Raw genomic sequence first — 19,284 nt, 5'->3', positions numbered from 1 at the left:
TGGGCGGAGCTCGGCACAGAGCCTGCCACTCCCCGTGGGGTCTCCACACATGGAGGGATTTAGCAGAATTGGAACCCACTTTGGACAGGCAAGGAGCCCCCCCCCCACGTAGTGTGTGATGATATGATGATGCTGTGGGTGGGGGCAGTGTGGCCAGGTGGGCAGGAGGTGCAGAACTAGAGGTGGGAAGAAGGAGGTAGTCACCTGGTGGCTGGAAAGGCCTCGGGCAGTGGGAATGGTCAGGGCAGGGTCACAGAGGCCAGGGAGATCCTGGCGCCTCATATGGGGACCCGTGGGGGGCTGGATGGTGATAAGCAGGATGTGAGGATGGCGGTAAGGGTCTGACCTCTTTGCTGCTGGCGTTGGGGTCAGGAAGGGCAGCTTCAACCTAGGTGTTTAGGTACGGCATTACTCCCATACCCCACTGTCCTCCCTGCCTGACCCCCATGAGCGTGGCTGTCTGGGTCTTGACTCCCTGGGCTGGGTTGGGCCCTCTGGTCCTCTCAGGGACTCTCATTCTGTATTTTGACCTCTGTCCCCAGAGCCGTGCCAGGAAAGGGGGAGAGTGAGTCAGGGCCCAGGTGGAGTCAGGGCCCTGAGCCCTGCTCCCTACATGGTCTTGGCAGCTTAGCCAAGAGGGGTCAGGACCAGGTGGACTGGGCCAGCTCATCCTGGCTGGCAGGAGCCATTCTGACAGTATCAGGAATTTTGTGAACTGGCCATTGATAAAAAATGAGAACATAAACTTACAATTAGATAAGTTATATTGAAAACACGTATGAGGCCCTATTGGCTCAGTGGTGGAGCATCGGCCTGGCATGTGGATGTCTTGGGTTTGATTCCTGGTCAGGGCACACAGGAGAAGTGACCATCTGCTTCTTCATCCCTCTCCTTTCTATTTCTCTCTCTCTCTTCCTCTCCCACAGCTATGGCTTGATTGGTTTGAGCAAATTGGCCTCGGGCGTTGAGGATGGCTCAGGGGCCTCTGCCTCAGGCACTCAAAAGAAAAAAAAGGCTCCAGATGGGCAGAGCATTGCCCCCTAGTGGGCTTGCCAGGTGGATCTCAGTCTGTGTGTATGGGCAGTCTGTCTCTGCCTCCCTTCCTCTCACTTAAAAACAAACAAACAGGTATGAAATTCTTGGAAATTTCTTGTTTCTGATTTATTTCACCGTGTACCACTCCTGGGTTTCATCCTGGGTGATTTGCATCTCTTCTGTCATTCTGTGTGATGGTGGCCATAGGCACGTCTTTCAGCAAGGCGTGGACGTCACTTCAGCCACGGGAGTGTTGACACCACAGAAATTGGCAAGTGCAGCCACCCAGGGCTTCACCCCTTGTTGTTGTTGATGGCCTAGACTGAAGAAGGTGAAGCTGCTCCCGTGCAGCTCAGGCCTGCCGTTCCCTTGGAGTGGCACCGAAAACTGGGGGACGTCCTTCTGCTGTCAGCGTTGACTTCAGCAGGGAGACTCATCATGTGCTAGTCGCAAGGAGGGTTCTGATGGATGCCTCCCATTGCCACCTTGGTTCTGTCCTCTTCACGTAAATAGTCGTCCACCGATACCCCTTGGAACCAGACCTGTGGGTTGCCGTCACGGCTGCCTGGGAGCGTGGCATCCGGTGCGGTTGGTGAGGGCTCTCTGTGGGCACCCGCTGGCTGTGTGGAGTCCACATGCAAGAGTGATGTGTGCTTTATTTTTATTTGTTAAACGTGGGCCGTGCATCTTTCTATCAGTGAAGTTTATAATAAGTGACACGTAGGTTCCCCGAGAGGCTCATCCCCCTAGAGTGTCATGAGCTCTCTAGGCCATGGGCAGGATTCCAGTTCACAGAGGAAGAGGTAGCGGCTCGAACAGGACCCTCCCAGTCTCCCTGGTGCGCCGTCATAGGCCACCCTGGCCATTGATGGGGTCCCTGTGCTGGCATCCTCTCTCCAGCACCTGCTTTCCCGTTATAGTATAGAACAACTCAGCCTGCACACAAGGCCGCTTTGCCTGACTTCTGCAGGACCGAGGGTCCCCGAAGACGATTCCCCGAGGAAGAGAGTCAGGCCTCTCCTGGGGGAACCCCACCTGCCAGGTTGTTGTAGCCTTGGAGTTAACTTTTCACAGATTCGGGCTGGATGCTTCGGCAGGGTTCGAGGGCAGCGACCGTGGACAGTGCTTTGTTCTGAGGTCTCTGCCAGAGGAAAGCTTCCTGTAGTGCTGGCTGGGGGACCAAGGGGCCCTGGCTTTGCGGGCACTCAGCATGGTCACCTTTGTGCCTCCTTCCTTCATTCACTGACCGAAGGTTTGTGTTGCCCAGCATGTGCCGCCTGGCATTTGCAACCATAGCTGGAGAGTCACCAGAGGGCTGTGCCCACCCTCTCCACCCTCCAACCTCAGGGGCATGTGTCCTAACAGGGTGGGGCTGGGGGCATAGACCCCAAACAAGAGAGTTAGCCTAGTCGGACGTTCCAGACTCCAAACAAAACAGGACATGGAAGTTAATGGGGGTACCTGGAGGGAGACTGGAGGTGTTGGGCCCTGCAGCAGGGCTGGAGCCCAGGGTGGGGGAGGCAGGGAAGCCCCGGGTGGGGGTCTGGTTGGCGAAGGAGCTCTGTGGGGTGCTGTGGCCACCTGGGCTGGTCTGGCAGGGGCTGGGGTAGAGTGGGCAGCTGAGCCTGTTGTGGGGGCTGTGGCATGATCACGTGATTAAGGGCTCCTTAGAGGGTGATGCTGGAGGAGCTGGTGGACATGACACCATCAAATGGGTGGACACTGAGCCCAAAGCTCTGTGCTCAGTGTGGCGAAGTTGAGCCACCAGCAAGATGTCTGGCAGGATGAGCAAAGCGAGCTCACGGGAGGCAAGCAGACGTGGGGGTGAGAGTCAGCAGGACCTCCGTGTTGACATCGGGAGCATTTGGGGTTGTACTGACTGTGCCCAGCTCAGAAGGACTGAGGCGGGAGTCCACGGTGATGGAGGTGACTCCCCAACAAGCCTCAAGTTTGGGGAAACCTGTGGGTCATCAGGTGTGAGGCAGGGACAGGGTAGCAGTCTAGAGGGCCTTGTGGTTCTCAGGCTTCTAGACTGGTCCCAGGAAGCACCCAGCACAGGGGTCCTTCGAGGCCAGCCAGGGTTCTGAGGAGACGGCTCGCAGGGGTGGAGGCCTTGGGGTGCTGATTAGGACTGGGTCTTAGTGCCTCCTCTCTGGCCCTGCTGCTCCTCCTGAAAAGCCTTGGAATTTGCGGGGGCCAGTGCAGGCTGCTCTGACCTCAGAGTTTGGGGCCATCTTCCCTGAGGACAGGGGCCTGGCAGTTGTCCATGCAGCCAGCTGGGACCAGGTTGGGGGTGGGGAGCAGGGAGGCACTCAGTTCTCTCTCAACATCTGTGACTCCCCAGGAACGTGGTTTAGGAACAGGGCTGCTTCCCGTGGGAGAACAGGCGTTGTTTATCCTGGGATCAGCAGGAGAGCCACCAGATCTCAGGCAGTGAAGCCAGACCCCGGCTGAGCACTTGTTGGCATGCAGACGGGAGCTCAGCCGGGAGCAGTGTGCGCCTCCCGTCAAGAGAGGACGGCTGGGACGTGGCAGGCTCAGAGACCAGGAACCACTTTTTTTTTTTTTTTAAACCTTGAGCTGGGAGGGGAAATAAATTCCTTTGTGGTTTCCAAGTCCAGTGTTCCCTAGACACTGCTGCCTTTGTCCAAAGCCATTCAGCGGGTTTCCAGAGCAGAGTGCTCATGTCCTTGGGCCAGCTCTGCTGGACTCGAGCCCATGCGCGAAGGGCCCGGAGCCCGGTGGGTGCTGCCTTGAGCTGGGGAGCCCTGGTGCCCTCGCTGTGCACATTCCTGTCTCCTCTGCTCTCTGGCAGACAGTCTCGGGTTCCTTGCAGAATGCCGTGGCTTTGAGGGGTCTGGCACAGCCTCAGCCGGGAAGCGTTTCCAGCGTGTCTGCTTCCGTCTAGAGGTACAGGACAGGTGGCCCTCCAGGGGCTGCAGGGCGCCAGGGCAGCAGGTCCTGCTCCGAGCTCTGGGGCGGAGGTCTGAGGAGGTGGGCTTCCTCCTGTGGGCCTGGGGAGTGAGGGGTGGTATGCAGGTTGGGGGGGCTGGTTGGAAAAAGGGGGCGCTAGGTGGGGGAACGTTGGCGGCAACCCCAGTGCAGGTTCAGGTCAGTTTTGTCGATCTGACACTGAGTCAGCGCTGGCCTCGTGTGGGAGCTTCTCTCTGGGTCTCGGCTGGGGTCTGAGATACGGCCCCCCCTCTCTGTGGACAACAGCCCATGTCCGTCCTCCATCTTCATCTGAAAGTTGGGGGTGCACTGTATTGAATGGTATGCACTGTATTGAACAGTGTCGCCAAAATTCACGTGTAGCCTGAACCTGTGAATGTGACCTTACTGGGAAAGGGGAACTTTGCAGGTGTAATTCAGATGAGGTCATCCTGGGGGGTGTGACGTGGAGGGCTCCCCAGGCAGCCTGGACCCATCCCAGTGGGCTCGGGAGGTGGTATGGGGTCTAGTCCTGACACGACGGCACGCTGCACTGGTCCTGCATCTGAGAGCCTAAGGCCTCTGGGAGAGGAGGGTGGTGGGGATGGGAGCTGGCCCCCTGGGAGCCCCTCACTCGAGCAGGCTGTGTGTTTGGACCCCTCAATGTGGGCTGATATGAGCAGACAGCAGGAGGAGCCCGGGGCTGGGGTGACCTAGTGGCTGGAAGGATGTCCCCCATTGGGTAGCCGAGTGCATGTGGGCCCAGTCCCGGTGCCAAGGCTGAGGCATGCACAACATTCTGATGGTGGTAGAACTGGACGCTTGGTGCTTTGTCCCCTCTCCCTGTATGGCCACCGCATTGCTTGCAGGAGCTGGATTGGGAGGGAGGGCAGCCCCAGCCTCGGGAAGTATGAGAATCCCAGACAGCACCCCTAAGCAGAGGCCCGCGGGCAGAGAAGCACTTGACCACTTTCCTCGGGGTGTGCGGCAGCCAGGGGCTGCTGCCCGTCTGATGCTGGATGACAAGGAATCTCTTGGCCTTTCTGAAAAGAAAAGGAAGTTGGTTTTACATGCCTGCATTTCCTCTATCCAGTGTATTTTAATAATTATTATTTTAGTTTAGAAAGCAATAGGAAAGCATTGTAAGGCATTTTGAGAGAGAGTGTTACCCATCAGCCTACAACCCTAACATAACACAGGGTCCTGTTACCTGTGGTCTTTTTAGACACCTGTTTGCTGTAGCAGTGACCCCCATTTTATAGCTGCCCTTGCCACTCACAGGGATATGAGTCCAGCATGACGTTCCAGAGCTCCTTGCCCTGTCCCATAGGGGACATGGGGTGGGGTGGGGGGGTGCGCGGGAGAGGATGATTCACAGCACTGCTGCGTAGTCTCACTGTGGGGGCGGGACCTTCTGCACCTGTTGGATTTGCTCCTGGGCAGCAGTTCCGTAGGCGGAATCCTGGCTCAGAGGGCGCCCGGGTTCCCAGGTCCTGCTGCCTCTGCTACGTGGCTGGCCCGTGCCCTCTGCAGTGGGAAGTTTCCACACGGGTCATGGGTCCCCCTGCTCAGGGAGTTTGCTTGTGGGTACCAGGGTCTCATCATTTTTACCAGTTTATTCAGTCTGTTTTGTAACAGAGATCTCAACCCTTCACATACTATAGTTCCTGTTATGCATAACCCTGGTTTCTTTGCATCTTTTTTTTTTTTTTTTTTTAAGAAATGAAAGTTTACTTTTGTTCAGTTGACCGTTAGACCTTTTTAACTTTGTAATTATTTTTTTCAGGCTCTTACGTAGACTATTACCCTCTCTCTAGGGACCTGATAAGCACTAAGTTCTCTTTTGTGTGTGTGTTTTAAGTTTACTTAACCTTTTAGTCCATCTGGAGTTCAGTGCTCCTTTACACACATTTTTCCAGATGGCTGGCCACTTGCCCCACACCACTGAGTGCAGGGGTGCCACCTCCCCTACCCTGTTCCTGCACAGCGTTCTGCACCCCTGGTCTCTCCTGAGTTCCAGGGGGCATTGAGTTTCCTGTGGTTTCCGCACCAGTGCCACTTCGGGCCCCTTGTCATGTCCTGAGAGAGCTCTGAGGCGTGCCCGCCCCAGGGGCACCTTCCCCTGCCTGACATGCCGCACGCCTCACCTGTTCTCACAGACCAGAGCGAGTTCTGGTACATTCTGAGTGGGCTCCTTTCCATGAACAGTGATGCTAAGGGAAGCGAGCCCCCTGGAGTGCAGGGCAGGCACATCAGGGGTGCAGATGGCACCCCCTGGGCATGATTAACGGTCCCTGGGGAGCCTCTGTGCGCCAACAGTCGGAAACAGGAAGTGCTTTTCCCCGCCTTCCTGGTTCTTCGAGAAATACCCCAACGGGGGCGGTCGGGGCTGGGCTCATGAATTCCATCGTGCTCACCCACTTCCTGCCTGCCTTGTGTAGAAATACTCGTATCATTTATTGGGTCCCAGCCCAGTGTCAGGTCGATGTGCGTCATCTGGAATTCTCAGGGTACTTCAGTCTTACTGGTAATATTCCCATTTCAGAGGGGAAGGCGAGGCTCAAGGTGGTCAAGCAGCAGAGCAGGCTTCGAGCCTTGGTTTATCCAGAGCCCCAACTTCTATGAGGACCCAGGGCCTCTTGGAGAAATCAGGGATATGGGATGTGTGGGAGGTCTGACCTGTAGCCCTAGGAGAGGAGCTGTGTGTGACCAGCACTAATGTGGTGGCTGCATGTCCCCTGCTGTGAGCTTGAGTGAGGCTGGCCAGACCTGCAGAGGAAGGGCCATTCACACCCTGCCCCCTGGGCTTTGTGGGGGAAGGGGTCACCTAGGTTTTCCTGGCTGAGCTTGGGACAGAGAAGTGGGGACTGGGCACTCCGTGGCATGTTCATTTCTGGGTGTGCACGCATGTTTGAACTTATATGTGTCTTCCATGTGGCCACATGGTGGCTCCCACAGTGTGACTCCCTCCAGGGCAAGGGGACGGGCTGGCAGCCACTGTGCCTGCCGTCTTGGGCAGATCAGGGACGCAGGCAGGTACCTGGCCAGCCCGTGTGCCTGAAGGCATCGCAGAGCAAGGAGGCTCTGACAATCTTGAAGCCTAGCCCAGCCGCCTGGGTGGGCAGGATGGAACAGCCTGGACCCTGTATTGGAGAGTGAGGGAACATGAGGCCAGAGCCTCACTGAGTCCAGAGAGACCTCACTGAGACTCTAGTGCCGAGTGTCTGGGTGGTTTCTGGGTGTTTGTGACTGTCCCCAGGCAGTACGTGTAGCCACAGCTTTGGCCACTGTCTTGACAGTTTGTTGTGAGAACTTCTGAGGCACGTCACCCCCTTCCCTGTCCCTTGCAGAGTTCTTCCCCTGCCCTTCCCAGGTCTCCAGCCACCCCCGAGCACCAGCTGGCCCTGTCTTTCTGGTTGGAAGGTCCCGCGGAGACACTTGGCTTCCTTCTGCCCTGTGGGGTGCACAGTGGGCTGACTTTTGTGCACAGAGGTGGCAGGAAGCCGGCTGCTGGCCCAGCCGGGTGGGTGCACGGTGGGAGCCATGTCCCAGAACTGGCTGCCCCCCGAGGGCAGGTCTTGGTCACAGCTGCCTCGTCCTTGAGGCTGGTGGGTACTCTGTACTGGGCAGGTGGCCAGCAGGCAAGTGACCCAACTGACCGTGTCTCCCATTCTTCTCTTGCAGGGACCCCGACCGTCATGTTAAGCTAAAGCAGAGGGGCTCAGTGCTGAACATGCTAAGGAGGCTGGACAAAATCAGGTTCAGAGGTCACAAAAGAGATGACTTCCTCGACCTGGCGGAATCTCCCAATGCCTCAGACACTGAATGTGGAGACGAAGTCCCCCTGAAAATACCTCGGACCTCAACCCGGGACAGCGAGGAGCTCAGGGACCCTGTGAGTGTGCCATGCTGGCCTCCTGGGCCGGAATGTCCTCCCTTCTGCTTGGCCTCGGACCCCAGGGCCCTTGGTGTGTGGGGTGTCCCATCCTCTCAGGTGGCCATGCTGAGGTTGGACTTAGGCAGAATGTGACCTGCCTGGCTGGTCAGAGACAAGCTAGGCTTGCTCCTTGTCCTCATCTTGCTCTGGCTGTCACCTGCCCTGCTTCGTCCCCTCCCCTCACGTCACTGCTGGGGCTTTCCTTTGCCAAGGGTTTGTCCGCCAGCTGGATGTCCTTCCTCGTTGGTGTTCTGGGGGGTTAGCAAACTTCTCATGCAGAAGAGATGCTGAGGCCCCAGCCTAACCCCTGGGAGTGTGTACCCAGGGAATGGGGTGGAAAGGGCCCTGTCTGGGAGATGCTAGCACCTGGCTGGTCTGCCTAGATGCGCCACGGTATGTATCCCTAACCCCCAGTAGCTGGCAATTTCCCCTCAGGCCACGTGGAGCCAATGGCCCTTGTGGGCCAATCGGTGAGGCCCTCTTCACCAGGGCAGCAAATATCCTATGGGCACCTCAGCTGGGTACTGCGGTTCCCATGGGAGCCTGACACCAGCGGGCCCGGCCTTCTGGTTTTCTGTGGCCATCTCTTTGGCTAGGTGTCATTCCTGGGCTCATCTTGTGGTCACAGCTACCTGAGTCCTCCCACTGCCAGTAAAGAAGCCCAGAGCCATCTCACGCCACTTGCGGGTGACCTCCTGGCATGGACGCCAAATGTGGTAGCCATCGGTTTCCTCTCCAAGCACCTGAGCAAGGTTTTCTCTGCCGCTGTGGCCTGAGCACTCCCCTCCCCGGCTCCCTGTATTATTGATGCTTTGTCTGAGCGGGCCTGCGCAGTGGCTCCGGGCGGGATGAATAATTCACGGGCACTGCCTGAGAGCCGGCCACTCCCCTGCAGGCTGCTCCCCCGGGTCCCCACAGAGGCGGTGGTGGGTCCCGGGCCAGGGCCCTGCTGTTGTCTTCTGGTGCAGTCCTTTCATAGAGCCACACAGGCTCGTCCTGCAGGGAAAGTGGTGTTTTCTGTTTGGCTGGCGCCAGTCAGGGGCTAGGGCTGGGATTCTCTGATGTTCTTTGGGCTGAGGGTACACCTCTCAGGAGCAAGACTCCCCACATGTGGTCCCAAGCTCTGTGTGTGCGTGCATTGTGTGTGTGTGTGTGTGTGCGCGTGTGCGTGTGTATATAACAGGGATTTCACACAGAGACTAGAATTGTATTGTTTTCCTGACTCTGTGCTCTGTCCATCTGTCCAGCCAGGGCCAGTGGCAGCTGCCTGGCGCTAGGAGCTGTCTTGGTGAAGAGCCAGACTCGACCTAGAGCATGGCCCTCCTGTGTGCATGTGTGTCTGCGTATGGATGGTGGTGACAGCACAGAGGGTCTGCAGGCCTGGGGTCGGATCCTGGGTTTGGATCCTCACTTGGCTGTGAGGCTGTGGGCTGGTGACGCAGGCTCTCATCTGGGTGCCGTGGAGGTCAGGCGCTGTCCTAAGAGCACTGTGTGCTGTGGGCCAGGCCCTCATCATTTTCCTCCTGATATTTCTCGGGGCTTTCTCCAGGGCGGGGGTGGCTGGGCACAGGGACCCACTGAGGGACACTCAGTGACTTCAGGCGTCTGTCAGTCCCATGAGCCATGTGCCCATGTGGTCTGCGTGACCCCAGGTGGCTGCTGGGTGGACGGTGTCTGTCATCTTGGTGGCTGTTACCTGGTTGCCTTCCTGTGAGGTGCCGTGTGTCCTCCCCAGCCACCAAGAGGGCCCATGTCCCATGCCCTTGCCTCTGGCACTGGTGTCCTTTCCTGTTTCCTGACCTGGCGGGGGGACTGGTGGCTCTTAGTGGTTTCAGTGTATTAGGAGGGAGGTTGGTTGGTCACCTCTGTGTGTGTGGGTAGGCTTCCTTCTTTTTATTTTATATTTTTGTTGGGGTGAAATATACATAACATAAAATTCACCACTTTAACCATTCCTAAGTGTACCATTCAGAGGTGTTAAGAATATTCCCGTTAGTGTGTGGCCACCCTCTTGCCCACCGAGGTGGAGAATGGGCAGCAGAGAGACAGACTGGCTTGCAGGCAGCCATGCGCCCTGTTCCCTGGGGTCGGGCCTTCCCTCAACTCCTGCAGGCTGCTGAGGGGGCAGCAGGTGGACACGGCCTATTCCTGCTCTCTGTGAATCATGCCCCAGTAGACAGAGCAACTGAAAAGCTAAGAGGTCAATGCCAGGACAGAGCAGCCTCAGACTAGAGGGTCTCCTTGACCTGCAGGTTCTCCAGCATCTGCTCCCTTATGGGTGGACCCGTCCAGGCTGCCTGTCTCCTTCCACCCTCACCCACCCTGGAGGGGGTCGTGGAGACTAAAGCCTGGGACTGCCGCTTTTCACCTGGTCAGTGACAGGATGCAGTTGTGAGTGACCATGGGAGTGTCCAGAGTGTAGTCGAGTGGCCCTGTCTGTGCTCCTTTCCCCGCTGTCAGCAGGACGGGGCGTGGCTGCCTCTGCCCAGCCCCTGGGCAAGCAGCATGAGCGAGTGGCCCCCTGTCACTGGAGCCTGCCCTCGGCCCAGGGGGCCGTGACGTGGTGGTTTTAGTTAGACCTCTGTGGATTAGGACAGGGCTTCTGTTGGGGTTTGCTCACTCAGGGAGCTGATGTCCTCTCAGCAGCTGGCATCACAGCCTGGCAGTGGATGCGGCCTCCCACTTTCTCGGGGCACTGCCGCTGTAACTACTGGGTTGTGGCCGGCTCCCTGGGCCCGAGAGCCAGAGGTCTCATGGCTGGACTCATGCTCCGGGAGGTCAGCTCAAGTTTCCATGGTTTCCTGCCCTCTGCAGCCTGGGGGCAGTATTGTGATCATCACGAGGCTTAGTGTCACGCATCTGGTTTTAATTTTCTTTATTATTTCTAAAAGTTGGCCTCGTTGGGGCTTGGAGAATATACATCTGAGATGTCCCTTCCACCTGCTTAAAAAACCAAGGTGAACTGGTGCAGGTTTTAAGGCCGAGCCCTGGCCTGCCTTGTCTGTGGGGTTCTGGCAGGCGGGGGCTCTCGGCCCAGCCCTTCCCGAGGCAGGGTCTTTGGGATCCTCGGGCCTCTTAGGGACTGCGGGTATGGACACAGGATGCTTCGAGGCAGCTCTCCTGAGCTCGGTGTTTCCCTTCTAGGCTGGTCCAGGGACCCTCATCATGGCTGCAGGCGTCCAGGACTTCAACCGGACAGAGTCTGATCGATTAAATGAGATCAAAGGTCACCTGGAAATCGCCTTACTGGAAAAACACTTCTTACGTGAGTACCAGCGGGGGAAGGAGGGGCAGAGGGTTCGCAGTCGTCGGACGTTCAGCTGGTCACGACAGCTCCACTGGACTTGTGGGGACAGGTGTGCCCCATGTGGACATCCCCACTGGCCTTTTGCCTCCCGAGTCTGAGTGTCCCCCCCACCCCCCACCCCCGCTGCTCCACCAAGCCCAGCGCTGTAGTCCACTTGGCGGCGATATGTTGGCTCTCTGGGGCAAAGGCGAATCTCACGGGGCAGGAATAAAATGTTCTTGGGAAATCTGATTATTGTTGTGAATTTGTTGCTTGGTTTTCCCAGCAGTGAACTTGGAACATAGGGGCTCCGCTGAGGAACTGAGATGCCGTGTTTGTTCTGTTCTGTTTAGTCAGTGCGTTGCGCTGGGGACTTCATTGTTTGTGTTGGCCGCACGTGTTGGAATCCGGGCTGGTCTGTTGACGCTGCTTAACCACACGTTCCTGCTGCAGGGTTTGGGTGGTGATGATAACAGAGTTTGTTCGGGGGCGGGGGCTGTGTGTGCCTTACAGACTCTGTCTCATTCCATGTGTTGCCTTCAATCCGCTCACTGTCCCTCTGTATCCCCTTAGCTTTGCAGGTGAGGAAACCTAGGCGTAGAGGGCCAAGTGAATAAAGTGATCCTTGGGTAATGTCCTAAACCAGGTAGACTAGCCCCGAAGCCCACGCACATGGTCCCACTGCGTGACTCAGCCCTTCACAGCTGACACCAGGGTGTGAGCAATACTATGGGGGAAATGTGGGGACAAATCAGCAGCTATTCCCATGTGCCCTAGCAAGTCACACCTGAGCCACACAGAGGCCTTCCCAGGCCCAGGAGGAAGGGACACAGGCAGGTCACCTCCCTGCAGCTGTCACACCCAGCTGAGGTCTCCCCTTGGTGTCCCCACTGGAGCCGTCTCCCTCCTTCTGTCCGTATCTCCCTAGTTGGTCAAGCAGTAAGTGTTGTCTGAGTGATGGTGTGGGCACCCCAGCTCTGCAGCCACACTGGGCCCTCACCTGCTGGTGAAGGCGGGCAGCCCAAGGGTGCCTGCTTTCTTCTCCTGGGAAGTGGGCAGCGCGGCTTTCCCTGCATGTCTGCACATCGTCCCTCCACCCAGGTGCTGCGGCCCCGACTTCCCTTAAAACGCCCTTTCCTGGTCAGCAGTGCCCTCAGCAGGCGCATGTGTGCCCGTGTGTGGGGGAAGTTAACTGTGGGTGTGCAGGTGTGTATGTGTCTCCTGCACAGCCTCCATCTCCCCGCGAGTCCGAGGTTGTCGCCAGGCGGGCTGGGGGAGGCAGCCTGCTGGGTCTGCCCTGGGCTGCCTGCCTGATGAGGTCCTTTGGCCTGGTCAGTGCCTGTGGCCTCGGCTTGTGCTGAGCTCACAGGGAGACTCGTGTGCCATCCTGCCAGCTCCTTGGCCAGCGCTGATGGTGGCCGCGTGTAAAGGATGTTCTGGGTGGCCGAGCAGTGGAGCTGGGCCAGTTCTGTGCTGAATGCAGAGAGAATGCCACTGCATCAGCAGACGGAGCCTCCCGAACTTGGCTTCTGTGGGTTAGATGGCCGGATACAGACCATGTCATGAATCTCAGGGAGCCAGCAGAGCTGGGGGCTACCAACAAAAGAGAAAGGGTCTATGAGAGCATCTAACAGGGGAGCCCCGCTGTGGAGGGCTTACCAGATGGGGGTGGGGGCGGGTGGGGAGTGAGTGTCCATCAGGTGGGCTGACCCAGTCTGTGTTGAAAAGAAGAAAGAGGCTCCAGTCCACATAGCAGCATCGCTGGCATACTTGGACCAGCCCTCACAGCCTGTCCTCAGTGTCTGGTCAAATGAAGGTGTCATTCTATTCCTGGGGCACTCATGTCATTAAAGTGGAGAGTTCAGCTTGCACAACCTTGGGGTGGCACTGACGGGCATTCTTTTTTTAATAACGGAAAATTTCAGAGAGAGATAAAGAATGAGCAATATCTGTCCCCTCACACACTGGCCCCCAGCTTCTGCAAAAGGGGGGGTTCACATTGCTCTGTCCCCCACGCCTACCAGGGTCCCCACCCCCTGGCAGTCCCTGCTGGCACCCTATCATTTTATCTGTAAATATTTTAGTAGGCAGCTCATTATGTTTTAGAAATGAAAGCCACGTGTCTAATATCACAACTAAGAAAAAAAATCCAAGGTTTTCTTGAATACCATCAGACATCCAACTTAAGCTCAAATTCCCCCCCCCCTTGGTCTCATCCTGCATTTTCGGCAGGCCCCCCACAGGTGATGGCAGGTGAGAGGGGAGTGGGAGGGGAAGAGAAGCAGATGGTCAACTCTCACATGTGCCCTGACTGGGAATAGAACTCTGGACGTTCACACGCCAGGCCAGTGCTCTATCCACTGAACCAACCAGCCAGGGCCTGCAAATGATGAGTTCTTTACTTAACCTCATCTGAGCTTTCCCTGAATCTCTCTTTCATCCTGAAGATGCTGTTTCTCAGCAAGTTGCACCAGCAGTTACCACCACAACACATGCAGCAGTCTCAGTAAAACACCAGCACTGCCACAACTTGGGTTTACTTTCTGCTTCTGGTCCTCAGAGTGTGTCCCGTAGGGATGCACAGTCACATTCCTGGAAAGTTACCGGGGAAATTTACTTCCCTCTGCGGCTGTCATCGACTCAATACAGAGTTTAATTCATTTGCTTCTTTCTACTTTAGATATTTAGCGATTGTTTTTTATAACTTAAAAATATTTTTTTAATTCAGTGAGACAGGGGTGGGGGGTGGGGGGAGACAGAGAGACAGACTCCCATATGTGCTCTGATTGGGATCCACCCAGCAAGCCCACTAGGGGACGATGCTCTGGCCATCTAGGGTGTTGCTTTGTTGTTGAGCAACCGAGTTCTTCTTAGCGCCTGAGGTGGAGGCCATGGAGCCATTCTCAGTGCCTGGGGCCAACTCGCTCCAATAGAGCTATGGCTACGGGAGAGGAAGAGAGAGAAAGAGAGAGGGAACGAGAGAAGAGCAAGAGAGGGAGAGGGAGAGAAGCATATAGGTGCTTGTCCTGTGTGCCCTGACCAGTAATTGAACCCGGGAGACATTCACATGCCTTGCCGATGCTCCACCACTGAGTCAACCGGCCAGGGCCTAAACACTTTTTTATTGATTTTGAGAGAGAAATATCGATTTCTTCTTCCACTCATTTATGCATTCATTGGTGATTCTTGTATGTGCCCTGACTCAGGATCGAATGCAAAGCCTTGGTGTAGCAAGATGGTGCTCTAACTAACTGAGCTACTCAGCCCACGGCCTTTACCTTCTTATTTGATGCAATTTCAGACGTCTAGGAAAGTCACAAAGAATTCCTGTATAGATTTTAGCCAGTTTATTCCCTGAAGGTTAACATTTTGCCACATTTGTCTATGCCTCTCTCTTTCGTCCATCTGTCTGTCTGTACACTCAGCCCTCAGCCCTCCTTCCAGCCAGGTATTTTATTTTCTGAACCGTGTGGTGGTCCTCTGCGGGTGTGATGTCTCTTGTGCTCTAAATACCTCTATTTTCTCAAAGCAAGCATATTCTCTTATCTACACACAGCCCAATCATCAAAATCAGGAAACTAGCATTTATCAGATACTGGGATCTAATCTAAGATCTTATTCTAACGTCTCTATTTGCTCCAGTAACGTCCTTTATGGCAAAAGAAAGTCCGGAGCACACGTTACACGCGGCTGTCAGGCCTCTTTGGTCTTCCCTGCCCTGATGCAGCGATTCAGCCTGTCTTTGTGCTGCTTGTCTGACATTCTGCAGAGTACAGCTCAGTAATTCTGTGGACGGTCCCTCAGTGTGGGCCTGTCTGATGTTCCTCATGACGCGATCTTGGTCAGGAGTGTCTGTCACAGGGGTGATGCCGTGTCCTTTGAGCATCATGTCAGCAGGTCCGTGATGTCATTTTGTTCCACTGTAGAGACTTTTTCCAATTAAATTTGTGTTTGTAGTTATTTACAATTGTTCACATGATCTCGAAGTCCAGGTATAGTCAGAGAAAGCAGGTTTCCCTTCCTGTCCCCCCTCCCTGCTTTCCCTCCCTTTTCCCTAGAGATAATGAACTGTCTCATACAGTTTATCCTTCTGTTGACTTTTTTTCCCCCCAGATTCTGTCTTTATTTACAATATACTTAAACCGCAGTGATGTGCTGGCCTTGTTAGCAATGGGACAGCCGATGGCAGGGCCGACCCCGAGGCTGGTGGGTGCATCTCCCAACCAGGACCTGGGCCGAGCAGCGTGCTGTGACTTATTTTTAATAGAAGCAAATGTGTGTATTGTTTTTACTGCTTCCCTCACATAACTGTCAGCACCTTCTCACTTTCTTCACACTTACGCCGTGTCCCGGAGGTCCCTCCAAAGTGGTAACTAGAGATGGTCCCCGTTCCGTGTTCCCTCTGCATCGCTGTGCGGATGTGGCCTGCTGTGACTCCGGGGCGGCTGCACCACCTCTGGCTTGTTTTGTGGTTGCTGGCGCTCACCAGGTTGTCTGTGCCTGGTTTCTATACCCTGCGTACCCAGCAGGAGCTCCGTGCATGGAGGAATGAGTTGCAGAAAGACCCAGAGTTGGAATCTGCACAGGAGAGCTGCCTTCCTCCAGTGTCCCCTGTCTCAGAGCCTGGGGAGCGTGCTGTGTACAAAGAGATGTACAATACCTTGGGGACCCATAGAGATATGTTTCTGTTGCCGCTAAACCTGCATCCGTATACCGGTGGGGCCCACCCCCACGCCTCCTGGTCTGTAGGAGGGACAGCTGACGGGGACAAGAAAGGCGCCTTGGCCTGGGGTTGGGACCCTGGCTCCTTGTTCTCGACTCGGCCACCAGCGAGCGGCTGGTGGCGAGGGCCCTGGCTCCCATATGTAAGACTCCTCAGTGGTCAGTGCTGGCATTCCATTTGCCTATCCATGGCGCTCCCTCTCAGAAAGCAGACTATCGCTCCTCTCAGAGAAGGGGAAGTGGCCAAGCACGCAGCGGCGTTATTAAATATTGAAGGGGACAAATGTTCCTGGGAGAGAGTGACATGGGATGAAGGATGTGGGTTTGAACGGCACTCTGGCTCGTGACTGGAGGCAGGATCCTAAATCTGTTCAAGGAGCCCATGAATTAGTGAACAGCAGCAGCACACATTCTTGTGTAGCCCGGAGTGCATTTCATGGTCACGGCCCTCTTAGCGCAGGCGCAGAGACAGACGTCCACCATTTCTGACAGGAGCATCCGTTTACTGACCACCTGCTGGGTACGGGCTCTGGGAGAGGGTTCTCCACCATGGGGAGGTGCGCGCACGGGCTCTCCCCAGAAGCAGCGTGGTGTGGAATTTGGATTTTGGGGAGAAATGCTCATGGGGGCTTCAGGGGTGTATGCGCTTCCCGGCTGCTAGACCAAGCCTGGGGCCTCCTTACCCATCTTGTGTGGGTTCCATGTTGCTGATCTGTTTCTTCTCCTGTGCTGATGTGAAGGCCTTTGGCGTCCTCCCCGTGATGTGCTGGAGGGTGCCCCCCTAGGGTCCCATGTCCTGGGGTCTTCAGCCCTCATGCAGGGGCTCCGTCATCTCTGGGCCACTGACACCCACTCAGTTCCGGGAACACATGGGCTCCCAGTGGATGTAGACACGTAGACTATGGTGAAGGTTACTGCAGTGTGTGACTCAAGGAGAGGGTCACCATAGCTGGCTATGACACTGTGAGGAGGCTTCTCAGAGACTGGGTCAGAGATGCAAACAGAAGGGCATCCAGCTACCTCCTGCGGCCTGAAGGGCCCACCTTTGGATGCCTACACTTCACAGAGGGCCCTGCATGGGAAGGAAGGCTCTGGGGTCAGTTTGCGTGACTCAGAGCAAGGAACACCTTCCTCAGCAGTGAAGCCCTGTGAAGACAGACGGGCCTTGGGAGCTGCCTGCTGCTGCAAGTGTCCCAATGAGACTAGGCAGCCCCTGGAGGCCTGCTGGGGACCTGGTTAGGTGAGGGATTGACCAGATGCCTCTGGACCCACCCCTTTGGACTTGGGCCTAGAGATGTCCTTCTGGGGGTCTGGATTTTTATAATTTTTTTAAAAACTCTTATCCTGTTTATTCAGTGATGTTGAGCTGAGGAGATAAACTCCCCGTGTTCAAGATGGGATCAAACAGTTCTCCCCACAGTGAGGTGCTTATTAAGTGGTTTCTGCCTTTTTTGGGGGGTGGCAGAAGGATGACCCAGACAGACAGGAAGGGCATAAACAGATCGGATAAGCAGAGATGAGGATAGATAACAGAGATGAGGCTGGAGGTCCATATCATAGAGAATTCATCAGGAGAAAACATGCAAGTGACCCCTAAGAAAATTACTTGTCTGACCCGCGGGTCTGGCTAGAATTTCATTTTTCTAGATCACTTCTCCTGTCTGGTGAGAACCTGCTCTTTCATTATTCATTGCACATGTCTGGCCTCAACTCCTTGTTGTTCAGGGCCAATCTCGCAGCACAGAGGCCCACTGATCCCACCGGGCAGTGCTGGCTCAGCATCCACTGAGCACCTCCACTGCCCTGTTTCTTCAGCTCACCATTCAGAAGGAGACCCCTGGTCCTATGGGTACTGGGCCTCCTCCTTGCTGCTCCCAGGGACTCGGGGCTCCGGGAGTCCTGGGCAAGGGTGAAGTCAGACAGGAAGGTGGCACACACCTGTCTGTGAGTGTTATTGTTGTGGCTATGTGTCCAGGGCCATTATTGTCATCTGACAGGTGCTTTGGAGGGTGACAGACTCAAGTTCCACGGAGAGTGTTAAGTCAGAGCTCTGTGACTCTCTCATTGTTTCCACTCATGTCTTGCCCCACTGAACACCTCAATAGCTCCCTAGGCTGTGAGAAAGGTGGGTGTGATCCCCACTTCCAGGTGGTGCCCTGAGCTTCTGTGTGGGCAGTGGGCAGAGAAGCTGCCAGGCCAGCATGCCACCTTACCCTCTGCCACCTCCTGGGGTGTCTGCTCCTGCTAAAACCCTCATTTGCATGACGAGGCTGGCCTGGTGGAGATGGGCTGTCTAGTGGCATGTGAGGAGTGCCCTAACATTCTAGCTCTGTAAAGGACTCTTCTTCATCCACATTTTGTCGCCCACACTAAGCTGGACCCCAGTGAGAGGGAGTGAAAGTAGCTGCTGCCTTATCTGTAAACTCTCCAGGGCCTAGTAGCTATGGGTTGCTCAACGTACATCTGGATGTATAGATCAATTGATAGTTGTTGTTTTTTTATTCAGTGTGAGGTGGGGAGGCAGAAAGACAGACTCCTGCATGCGTCTGACTGGGATCCATCCAGCAAGCCCACAAGGGGGCAATGCTCTGCCCATCTGGGGCGTTGCTCTGTTGCTTAGCAACCAAGCTCTTCTTAGCGCCTAAGGCAGAGGCCATAGAGCTATCCTCAGTGCCTGGGGTCAACTTGCTCCAATCCAGCCATGGCTGCAAGAGGGGAAGAAAGAGAGAGAGGGGGGGAGAGAGAGAGAGAGAGAGAGAGAGAGGAGCGAGAGGGGGAAGGGTGGAGAAGCAGATAGACGCTTTTTCTGTGTGCCCTGACTGGGAATCGAACCCAGGACATTCACACGCCAGGCTGATGCTTTGCCACTGAGCCAACTGGCCAGGGCCCAAGCGATAGATTAACAAGTGGGTGAGTGGATGGATGGATGGATGGATGGATCAATGAATGGGTAAGTGGATGGGTAGATAGATGGATAGATGATGGATGGATGGATGAATCAGTGGGTAGATGAGTCAATGGGTGAATGGGTCCACAGGTAGGTGAGCAAATGGGTAAGTTGACGGATAGGTGAGTGGATAGATGGATGGATCAATCAATGAGTGGGTGAGTAGGTGGATAGATGGATGAATAGATGGACAGATGAAGGATAGATGGATGGTTTGGTGGGTCAATGAGTAGATGGGTCCATGGGTAGGTGAGTGGATGGGTAGAAGGAAGAATAGGTGAATGGATGGATGGACCAATGATTGGTAAGTAGATGGATGGGTAAAGGATGGATGGATGGATCAATGGGTCAGTGAATAGGTGAGTGGATAGATGGGTAGACAGGTGGACAGATAGACTTGTTATCTCTACTGGGCACCCCCTTCTG

At 55.6% G+C, this 19,284-nt stretch overlaps 1 protein-coding gene across 5 annotated transcripts in view; it reads left to right on the top strand.

The window, feature by feature from the left end:
• Positions 1-19,284, top strand: part of GRAMD4 (GRAM domain containing 4) — a 78,471-nt gene that overhangs the window by 32,384 nt on the left and 26,803 nt on the right. For 3 of the 5 annotated variants that reach the window (XM_066255080.1, XM_066255073.1, XM_066255098.1), the window contains exons 2-3: positions 7,651-7,861; positions 11,048-11,168. In XM_066255080.1, the coding sequence (XP_066111177.1) occupies positions 7,651-7,861; positions 11,048-11,168 (332 nt within the window). Of the gene's footprint in view, positions 1-3,661; positions 3,777-3,803; positions 3,946-7,650; positions 7,862-11,047; positions 11,169-19,284 lie in introns of those variants that run through there. The other 2 variants (XM_066255088.1, XM_066255104.1) reach the window with 2 other exon arrangements.

The sequence above is a fragment of the Saccopteryx bilineata genome, chromosome 1 (genome assembly GCF_036850765.1).
Source record: "Saccopteryx bilineata isolate mSacBil1 chromosome 1, mSacBil1_pri_phased_curated, whole genome shotgun sequence".
Taxonomy (NCBI): Eukaryota; Metazoa; Chordata; class Mammalia; order Chiroptera; family Emballonuridae; genus Saccopteryx; species Saccopteryx bilineata.
This window is presented reverse-complemented; position numbering and strand designations above follow the sequence as displayed.